Source organism: Cyprinus carpio, chromosome A13 (assembly GCF_018340385.1).
Source record: "Cyprinus carpio isolate SPL01 chromosome A13, ASM1834038v1, whole genome shotgun sequence".
In the NCBI taxonomy this organism is placed as follows: Eukaryota; Metazoa; Chordata; class Actinopteri; order Cypriniformes; family Cyprinidae; genus Cyprinus; species Cyprinus carpio.
In genome coordinates, this window is record NC_056584.1 from 15,707,870 (window position 1) to 15,719,706 (window position 11,837).

Genomic DNA, 11,837 nt, shown 5'->3' on the forward strand with positions numbered 1-11,837 from the left:
GAATATTTGCCAGCAGACTGCCGGGGCTCTGCTGCTCACAGTAACGCAAATGAGAAGTGGAGCCTGTTAGAGTTTAACAGTATGTAACACATTTCAACTCTCTATGTCCCTGTGAATGCAGTGTGAACAGGAGATATCACACAGTAATACTGGGCTGGACAGGTCAAACCTGTCCAAAACAACACTGTGATGAGCCTAACTTAGATCCGCGACTGTGAGTCTCAACTGTGTTGAGAATTTTAGTTTGTATTATAACTCTGGATAATAATAGATTGGGAACAAGTTTGCAATTCACACTATGACATTTAAAGCCAATACATTACCAGTGGCCATCAGTCATTTTTATATGTTAAGAAAAGCAGATGTTTTTCAGCCATCTCAACTCAGTTTGGTTGTGAGTGTCAGATCTACACACATCAAGTGTGTCTGTCGGATGTCTGTGGATAAAAGTGACTACTTAATAAATGTGAATGACTGTCACAGTGACCGACTAAAATACTGTCTCTGTCTTTTCCATTTGAACATGTGTTATGAATTTGTGCTGTCCAAATTACATTCAGTATACAAACTGATCTGCATTCTTTTTTATACTGTAGTTTTTTGCTATAAGTTTAAGTGAACCCCAGAAAAATGCTTGTCTACACAGCCAGCATGGATATCACTCAGCATTTGAAATGGCTGATGAAATTTTCCCATTACTATAATAAATGACAATATATTATATAATATCATAATTATAATAATATATTATTTAATATCATATATTATATTAAAATAGAAAAATGTTATTTTAAATTGTAATAATATTTCACAATACTGTATTACTATATTTTTGATCTAATAAATGCATGAAAATAAGAGTTTTCTTTCAAAAAAATAAACATAAATAAATCTTACCAATCCCAAACGGTAGTGTAAATTATATTGGCAGATTAGAGGCAAGAAGTACCTACTTAATAGAAAGTACTAAATATTTTTTAGGTAATACTTCACACATATTCTGTCATATAATTATTTTAATTTGGGTATTTATTTCTGTTTTGAAAGTGGGCCCCTTGTGTCAAATATGAGAATCTGTCATATCTTTTGCAACCCAAATAAATCTGCTTTAGGTAAATCTTGCCATGATTAATGGAAATGATTTTTCCATGTGTTTTACAGGTTATGGCATCTCCAGTCTCTCAGCTGAAGATAGTGAGAGGTGGGAGAGTCGCAGGCTGCTGCAGGAATTTGACATTGACAGCAACTATACTGATGAGGTGCAGGTTGGGCCCAATGCTGAAAAGAACTGCACACCGCCTGGTAAGAAGTTTAGCACAACACACACATAAAACCTCACACAACATACCAGCTTTTTTGGTTCAATAGCACAGATGAAACAGGACAATTATTGTTGTTTGTAAGGAACTTAGCATGACAGATGAGTAATGTCACAATGGAAACAACACCTCAATTTGATTATTAAGCAAGAACTCATGCTATATTTCACTTCTGAAAATCAGTTTTTTGAGGGTAGAATTCCATAATGGGATTATAAACTAGGTTCTATGAACTTTAAGATCAAGTGATGTTTTCTAAAATGAAATATCCTCATGTGTTTTATTTGTTCTCCTCTGGTTTATGAGTCCACATAGGTGTTAGTCCTGTATCAGGACTCTCTTGTCATCAGTAAGTCAGATCATGTGTTTTATTTGTTCTCCTCTGGTTTATGAGTCCACATAGGTGTTAGTCGCGGGGCGGGTCCCCCCCCCCCCAAAACTCTCTTTTGTTGCTTATGAGTGTAGTCAGACACCCTACTCTCTTTTACACTAACTCTTTTGTTGCTTATGAGTGTGTTTCTCTTGGGGCTCCCTGGCTAGAGAACATGTGTATTTCAAACCATAGAGATCCATGAGCAGTGACCAGTTCAAAGGTTAACAGCGGATTTCTGGCCAAGGTGAAGACCAGATACAGTAGGTCACCTAAAGAAGAGATTAAGGCTTATAAAAAATATTGGTGCTCTAAGAAAAGTCAGCAGAACACAACTCTATCAGCTGCTATGACTGAGTTTGATTTTGAATTTGGTTAATGTCTGTACAAGATCTCATGGTAAACACATTCACACCCACTTTTAATTTCTGACAGAATTAGTATTAATTGAAATGCAGACAATGTGACATTTCCAATCTGTTCCTCATTATTTCCTCATAATTATTTGCACAGTTGGTGTAGATCCTCTGTGTAATTCCATGCACTAGGCTACATCATGCTCCACACTCTTGAATATTGTAAAGAGACCAATTAGAACAGGTCTGAGGGAGAGGCGAGGATGAACAAAGGGGTCATCGATACTGTGTGGGTCTATTGATTGACCATCTCCCTCTTCTTTCAAAGCTCTCCTCTTTCCCCCTGCAATGTGTTTGCTGTAGACAGGATCTACTACAGCCCACTGTTAGTATCTGATTCCACTTCACTGCTCAGTTTGTTTGCTGCTCAGGAACTTCATACATGGAACTTTTAAATAGTGGCACCAAAAAGTATTTGGACAGTGTTGAACAAAAAAAATAATGCAGTATGTTAATACAGTAATGTTATGAACAAGTTTTGAAATATTGTTTTAATTTTAATTTGTAATAACTATTTTCTATTTTAATATATCTTTAAATATAATGAATTCCTGTGTTGGCAAAGCTAAATTTTTCAGCAGTCATTGCTCCATTCTTCAGAGTCTCACGATCCTTCAGAAATCATTCTAATATGCTGATTTGGTGCTCAAGAAACATTTCTTATTATTATCAATGTTGAGAACAGTAGTCCTGCTTGATATTTTTTTGCAAAAATACTTTTTTTCCAGGATTTGTTGATAAATAGTATGTTTAAAAGAACATAAAGTCTTAAAGTCTTTGTTGAATAAAAGTATTAATTTATTTTAAAAAATCTTGCTGACCTCAAACTTTTGAACATTAGTGTATATTCAAAATTGAGACAATTAAAAAAAAAATAGAAAAGTGACAAAAAAGTAAAAGTAAAGTTAATTGTGGAAATTACTTTATTGTTATTTGTTTGGAGAAGCTACTCAGCTTGATATTTGGTTTCTAATGCAGTGAAATAATGCATATATTTTTAAATGAGGCTTGAGTGTGCAAATACTTTGGGGCGACTGTATTTCATAAATATTGTTATTTTATATGTGTTGGCATGACTTTAATGCTTTATATGTGGTTCAAGTAAAAAAGGGGAGTGTTTTAGGCTTGAGGGGAACACTTCATCTGCAGTGAATACAGAGGAATGTCAAGTCTTATGGATGATGAGATAGAACAAACTTATGATTTGACATCTGTCCAGAAATGAAACAGAGCAGGAGGTCAGTTTCCATGGGGAGCCATTGTATTTGCAGTGAGCTCAGTGTGTAACGACCCGGCTCTGCTGTTAGGAGGTGTAAACTGAGCAGCTTTGCGTCCGTAACACAGCGTGGCCTGCCTGCTTTTGTTTGTGTTTTTTTTTTTTTTTTGGTGGGTGGATTTGGGTGAATGTTTCCAAGTGGGTTCCTGGTGTTTTAGGAGGCTGTGTTTCTTGCCAAGCATCTCCTTGATCTCGCCGTTAAAGAGTGAGCTGTGCTCTTAAGCTCTCGCTCGTGTCCAGATGCCCGCTCCCCCACCCGTCTCCAACACCAGCCTGGCGCCTTGGCACAGGTTAAGGGGTTTCCTTACTCTACTGTTAAAAACTATTCTTTCTTTAATACATCTAGATGTCAACACATTACACTAGAGAATAAGTCTGGCTCATATCCTGATATTCAAACCTGGATTTTCACCATTTATTTAACAATTATATTTGGAATTTCTATTGAACTTTCTTTTTGAACTTTGTTCATCAAAGAATCCTGATCATGGTTTCCACCAAATTATTAAGAGCACAACTGTTTTCAATATTTATCATATTAAGAAATGTTTCTTGTGCCAAATCAGCATATTAGAATGATTTCTGAAAGATCATGTGACACTGGAAACTGTAAAACTACAAATTCATCTTTGCCGTAACAAGAAATATTGTATAATATATTTTTAATCTGAAAGCACTGTATTTTATTAAATTGTATTTTCTTTTTTTACTGTATTTTCTTCAAATAAATAGTAATATTTTAATAAATGTTTTAACTATCATAATATTTAATAATTATTTAATAAATTATAATTATTTTATTCCTGAGAATGTAAGCTGTCTCTTTCTTTCGTTTTATTGGGCTTTGCAGGCAGAAACTCCCTCTCTCAGCATTCTTTCATACTTAGTGTATGTGTAGTAATTGAATTTTTCTTGTGTTCTCCCGTGAATCTTTAGGAGTCCTGCCTGTGCACAGATCCTCCTCGCACTTTCTGAATATTCACAAATGCATCAAAATAATCAGGCAACCCGTCGTTCGCTTGATTACTGGAGCTAATGAGCTGTTAATTATCTCTTCATCCAGCAACTCATATTGTCTGTCACACTGCATTTAATGTTGCTCAGGCAATAACAGTGACTGACTGGAAGCCATGATAATGGATTATAAGCTTTGAACCAATATCAAAAATTAACTTTACCCAAAATGTTTACCCACTTTTTTGACAATTTCATTGATTCAGATTAAATAGTTCAGTATAGACATTTAATAAAAAAAAATGATTGATCTAAACAATTATGGTTAACCTATAAAATCAAATCGCTGTTAAAGTGTTTGCATTTGCCATGTCCTGCTGTGACAAAGCTGCTCTGCCATCATCATCATTCATCTTATTATATTGTGTTCACTTCCTCTAACTGAAGTGTGCTACTGTTTTTGTATTTCTATGTACGCAGTTGGACATTTGGCTAGCAGATGAGTCATGTGACCTGACCTTTGAGAGCTGAGCGAATACATTAGACTTACGGCAGAGAGAGTGTGTAGGACTGCTCAGATAAAATGTGACTACACATGGAGGCTCGGGCAGATGATTAAAATGCCTGCTCTTATCTTTTTTTTCACCTGTCTATTTTCTCTTTGTGGTTGCCATGCTGATGTCATGAGGAGTATGGTTTTTATCTTTTTAGTGCTCAGCCAAACATTTTCTTTCTACATTTCTGTTGGGTAGACACATGAAAGTTCTATGAATCATCTAAAATACTTAGTGTTGTTATAGCCATAGTTCACCCATGGGTTATTAACTAAAATTAAAACTAAAACCATAAAAAAAACATTGCTTAAAATAAAATAATAATTAACAGAAATAAAACAAAATACATTTTCAACATTTCCAGTTTCAACTGGAGTACTAAAATAACTAAACTATACATACTATAAATAAAAACTAAAACTAATGAAAAACACTGATTTACCCAAAAATGAAAATTCTGTCATCATTTACTCACCCTTATGTCATTCCAAACCTATATGACTTAATTTATCTTTATTTCAGTCAGGATCACTCTGTTTGATTGTAGAGGTCCTGAACATTATTTTGGTGGCAGGCTTTGCTCTGAAGGGTTCAGATTCTGAGCGGTCCACAAGCAAACCTCAGTGAGTTCAATTGTTCAATTCTAAGATCAATCAGGGAGCGCAGCTACTGATTCTCTGTCCAATCTTAACTTTTGAGGATGCTCTCTTGTCTCAGCACAGCGGAGAATGCATATTTAAATTATAATCGGCGATACAGTTCTCGGGTAATGAATCCCCAACAAAATGGAGTATAACAGTTAACTTACTTGAAGATAAGAGATCGTTGTCTCCTTAACTGCAGGCAATTGCTAATAATCAAAAGCCTGAGCAACAAGTATGTTTCCAGTAATACACAAAAACTTTGATCAACAGCATGATTCCTAAAAACAGCTTTGACAAACAACGAGAATGTTCCAATGATAAACACAATTTGCTAAACTGTATATGTTCCAACAAGCACGTTGCCAATAACCCTTATAACTTTTAAGTATGAGCATAAAAGGAAAACTTAGCTTAGCTTATGAAGACCCATTCAGATGAATGGAGAATGAAGTACATTCAGATGTGATGAAGATGCTTGATCTTACTGATGTCACACTTCTTCATGTAGGGAAGGCTGTTCTTGACTGAACTGTTCTGAAGTCACTTCCAATCAAGTTGCTTATACTGGTCGATGCAGTGAATTGTGAGTTCAAGATCACTAAACTAAATCTGAAGCGAAATTTGGCAGGGAACAAATCCCTTCATCCGTTTAAAAACTGTTCTGTGTAGGTGTGAATGTTTGTGATGAACTAGTATAGTGACTAAAAGCCGTCTTAACATGTGTCTGTGTGACAGACTAGGGACTGAAAGCTGTCTTAATGCGTCTGTCCGACAGAACTCAAAGCTGACTTAATATTTGTCTGTGCGACAGGAAACATACAAAATAAAATGCAGTTTCTCAATATATCTCCTCCTCTCAGGTTCAAATAGGGTGGTGAAATAATTATTTCACGTGGTTAACAATAATTAATGTTTCCTGATGCCAATTATGTTTCCCTCCAATGGGTGTAGTTCTCAGAGTAATATGACTACGTTGCACTTTATAAAAACGTAGTTCTGTTTTTTTTTACATTTACATTTAATAATTTAACAGACGCTTTTATCTAAAGTGACTTACAAATGAGGAGAACAATAGAAGTTATCAGACGAACGAGAGAGCAACAGTATACAAGTGCTGTGACAAGTCTCAGTTAGTCTAGCACAGTACACATAGCTAAGTTTTTTTTTAATAGAATAAAATAGAATAGAACAGAATAGAATAGAATATGTAAGTGCAATTATTAGTTCATCAGGTGCTAGCGAAAAAGATGTGACTCTAGACATTTTTTAAATATGGCCAAAGACTCAGCTGTTTGAATTGAGATAGGGAGGTCATTCCACCAGCTGGGCACAGTACAGGAAAAGGTTCGTGAGAGTGATTTTGTGCCTCTTTGGGATGGCACCACAAGGTGTCGTTCACTTGCAGAAGCACAAGCTTCTGGAGGGAGCATAAGTTTGAACTAGCGAGTTTAGGTATATTGGTGCAGTGGCAGTTGTTGTCTTGTAGGCAAACATCAGCACCTTGAATTTGATGCGAGCAACTACTGGTAGCCAGTGTAAACTGATAAAGAGAGGTGTAACGTGAGCTTTTTTTCGGCTCTTTAAAGACCACTCTCACTGCATTCTGGATCAGTTGCAGAGGCTTGATAGTACATGCAGAAAGGCCCACCAAGAGAGCATTACAATAGTCCAGTCTGGAGAGAACAAGAGCTTTGACAAGGAGTTGTGCAGCCTGCTCTGATAGGAAGGGTCCAATCTTCCTAATGTTGTATAAGGGCCATTGTAGCAATATGGTCTGTGAAGCTGAACTGATCATCGATCACAACTCCAAGGTTCCTTGCTGTCCTGGATGGAGTTATTGTTGACGAAACCAACTGTATAGAGATGTTGTGATGAAGTGCTGTGTTGGCTGAGACCATGAGCAGTTCTGTCTTAGCTAGGTTGAGTTGAAGGTGATGGTCCTTCATCCAGCTAGAATTGTCTCTCAGACAGGCTGCAATGCAACCAGCTACTGTGGGATCATCTGGTTGGAATGAGAAGTAGAGTTGAGTGTTATTAGCATAGCAGTGATAAGAAAAGCCATGCTTCTGAATGACAGATCCTAATGATGACATGTAGATGGAGAAGAGAAGAGGTCCAAGCACTGAGCCTTGAGGAACCACAGTAGCAAGAAGTTTTGACTTTGAAACCTCACCCTTCCAAGACACCCTGAAAGACCTACCTGAGAGGTAAGACTTTTACCTCTTTTAATAAAAGTAGGACGTTTAAGCTTGTTTACTGTACACTTTGTCACATAGCAGCTTTTAGACATTGTTCTGTTTTTTGTTATAAGTCAGAAATGAAAGGAGGCAGCTTCCCGCAAAACAAAATCAATGGAGAGGGTTGGATTATCCCCCCCCCCCCACACGCAAGCGAGCATGGTTTTCAGATTGTGACGTGTGTCGCTCTGTCTCTATTTAATTGTAGTGGGAGGAGTTAGAATGAGCTGTCACGCCGTGGTCTGCCTGAACTATGTTTAAGCTCCATTCAAACTACATTTATAAGAATGTGTTTCATTGTTTTTGCCCATTCAATAAAAGAATTACACCTCAGTGACTTTAACTGTATAGGCAAAAAACATTTTTCAAACTAATTTTCACAGAAGAACCACAGAATTTTCAGGAACACTGTGGGTCTGATTATAAATATAAAAGTGTCACATTACACAAGTCTAAACATGCCAGAAAAGAGGATACAAAGACAACAGCAAGGAATACAGTCACATAAAAGCCATGAGACAGAGAAGGGACACCAGGAATGAATAGAGATGGAAAGAAAGAAAAAAAACAGTGATTAATCAGTGGGATGCCCATGTTGCGATGCTGCGTGGGTAGTTAGGCAGGCGGCTACACTGTACACACATTTACAAAACACACACACACACACACATAGAAAACAAACATGGCACATTATGAAAGATGAACATTCAGCATGCGGCACACAGCTTGGTCATTTAACCACTTTCTACCACTTGAACTTTCCACAGCTGTTCGTGGAAAGCTGCAACATTAACTGACTTACAAATAATAAAAGCCTTTATCCTCCTCAATAGTGAACATTTTGTGGTGGGAAAGAGAGTTTTTTCTTTTGTCAGTCATATTCATGTTCCTCTAATGAAGCAAAACTGCATACTTGTCAAACCTTTACATGTCCACTGCAGACACATGGAAGCGGTCAGTGTTCTCATAGGAACTTGTTATTTGGACAATGCCTTCTGAACAGCGAATTGTGTGCTCTTAAATGTCCTTTGTTTATAGTTTACACCTCCCTCGCCTCAAAGACTCAGTTTCAGATCTCTTTCTCTGGCTTTTTGAGCTGCATTTGCTCAATCAAGAGTAGAGAAAGCACTGAATATGTGCTTACTGTGCGCTTTACCGAAACGCCAATATTGCAGTTATAAACACAGCTGGTCTCTCTCTTTTGCACTGTCACTCACTCTTTCTCTCTGTTTCTGTGTTTGCCTGTCTGTTTTTCCATTTTATTTCTCACTTCTACAGAAATACACACTATGAATGCACTAAATAGCATATTGGTTATTGACCATTATTAGACTTTTTATTTTTAATTTACACTACTGTTCAATAGTTTGGAGTCGGAATTATTTTCATGGTTTTGAAAGAAGTTTCTTATTCTCACCAAATGTGCATTTATTTAATCAAAAATACAATAAAAATTTTAATATTGTGAAATATTATTACAATTTAAAATAATCATTTTCTATTTTAATATATTGTAAAATGTAATTTATTGTTGTGATGGCAATGCTGGATTTTCTACAGCCATTACCCCAGTTCTCAGTGTCACATGATCATTAGAAATCATTCTAAAATGCTGATTTGGTGCTCAAGAAACATTTTTATTATTATCAACGCTAAAAACAGTTGCTGCTTAGTATTTTTTGTGAAAAAGATACATTTTCAGTATTATTTGTTGAATAGAAAATTTGAAAGAACAGCATTTATTTAAAAATACAAATTTATTTACATTATTAATGTGTTTACAGTTACTTTTGATCAATTAAATACTTGCTTAATCATATATATATATATATATATATATATATATATATATATATATATATATATATATATATATATATATATATATATATATATATATATATATCTCATGCTGAGCCCACTAGAGCTTCTATTTTTACTATTATCTTTTGTCATTATCTAACAATCACTTAAGTTTAGTCTTGAATACACTTATCATCTAATAACTCTGTAAAATGTAACCTTAAGCAAATATAAACATTTGCATAATCTATATTTGAATGTTGTAATGTGTAAATTCATTTGTAGCATTTTGATTTTAGTTGTAAGTGGTTTATTTTTGTATTTATTAAAACAAAATTGTACAATTTTACCATAATTTTAACAATAATTATCAATCTACAAGATGGAAAATTGCATCCTGTGCAGATTTTTAAATAAAGAGTGCTATTTGTGGGTGCAGTTCATTCAGAACATTAAAGCCATATGCTTTGGACCAACCTTCCTCCATCCACAAGCGCAGAGCAGAGAACCCTTAAGACGCTTTTTTGTTTCCATGTTTTACCTAACCCATTCTCTTTCTCGCTGACTCTGAGCAACCATCAGACAAACAAGTAACTCAAAGTAAAAGCGCACCACTCAGAATAAACAGGCTTTCTCAGGAGACATTCCCTGGTGGCTCAACCTGGATCTTTTAGACACGCTCAAACAGATGTTTGTTGTCCTCTTCACTGTGACTAACTAGATTTTTCCTGTGAATCCGGTTTAGTGTTGGGCAAAATGCTCCATAGTCATATCGTCCTATCGTCAGCCTGTGAGTTCACAAATACACAATATTTTCATGCTAAAATGCTAACTACTAGCATATGGATGCCATGTCATAAAATATTTTTAATTTGACTAAATTAGTTTTTAACGATTTAATAAAAACATTGTAAATTATGGTCGTCATCATCCTCTTCCTAATTGCTACATCCCAAATGAATATTGTGCATGTTAAACTCATTGCTTGATGCTAGGTTATTAAGGTGTTAGGTGTTAAGGTGCTAGGATTTGTTGCCATGTTGTTGCTAAGGTGTTGTTAAGGTGTTTTTAATGATTGTTAGCATTTGGCTATGATGTTGCTCAGATTAGTCAATTTGCAAGTCTGTATGATATTCTCATCCCTAAATGTGTCACTTTTCAGTGTTAGTTTATGGTTATATTTGCCACTTTTTTTCAAGTTTCACAAGAACTTGAAGCATATTTCTCCTCAAATATGGGATATTTATGCAGCAAAGTTTAAAACGTAATATTTATGTATACTTATGATATAATTATGATTTAAAAAAATGTGATTTGGAGTTGGTATGTTTTTTTTTATTATTATTATTAGTTTTTTTTATTTTATTTTATTTTTTAAAGAATAATTTTATACTCACCAAGGCTGCATTTGTTTTATCGAAAATACAGCAAATATTATGAAATATTATTGCAATTTAAAGCTGTTTTCTATTTGAATATATTTTAAAAATTCATTTATTCCTATGATGGCCATGCTCAATTTTCAGAAGCCATTGCATGCATGCATGTAAGTTGAGTGTGTGTATATATAGTCCGTGTTTGATTGTGGAGTTGTGATGTAACTCTAATAGCCTGCGGACAGTATGACAGGCTGAGGACAGTGGTAATGTGGATTCAGGAGGATGCACTGGCCCGAGGAGCTCTGTCACATGTAGAAGAGAAGGTCAGAATGTGCAAGACTGTGTGTGTGTGTGTGTGTGTGTGTGTGTGTGTGTGTGTGTGTGTGTGTGTGTGTGTGTGTGTGTGTGTGTGTGTGTGTGTGTGTGTGTGTACGCACATGAGGAAAGTTGTGTAGATTTGTATGGAAAATAGGTAATAAAAATCAGAATTGAAGACGATGCACATACAAACACAATATTTTAAAGCAAATAATGCAAAGCAGTTTTTATATTGGTACAGGTATATATTTATTTAGGCTTTGTTGTAAAATGTGTTTTATGCAGGTTATCAAAAGGTTAATAGTGTAGTGAATCAACAAAAAGGGATTTTATACATTTACATTTTAAATTTTTTTCATTTAGCAGATAGTGACTTACAAATGTTATGGCATTTTTTTCCTAGATGTTTAAGGAATAGAGCTGAATCTGAGTCTGACATGAATGTTGCTTGTATATTATTTCCCGCTATCTGAGCACTTTGATGTCTGAATGCATTGGGTTTACCACTGAAAATGACAGGACTAAATGCACACAAACACATTGTTCACACACATGAATTAGCTCAAA

The 11,837-nt window shown here is 35.3% G+C and overlaps 1 protein-coding gene across 1 annotated transcript in view; it reads left to right on the top strand.

The window, feature by feature from the left end:
• LOC109101229 (sodium/potassium/calcium exchanger 3-like) overlaps nucleotides 1-11,837 on the top strand; it is a 68,654-nt gene that overhangs the window by 17,908 nt on the left and 38,909 nt on the right. Inside the window, exon 2 of the mRNA XM_042768960.1 lies at nucleotides 1,162-1,302. Coding sequence (XP_042624894.1) covers nucleotides 1,162-1,302 — 141 coding nt within the window. The remainder of the gene's footprint in view (nucleotides 1-1,161; nucleotides 1,303-11,837) is intronic.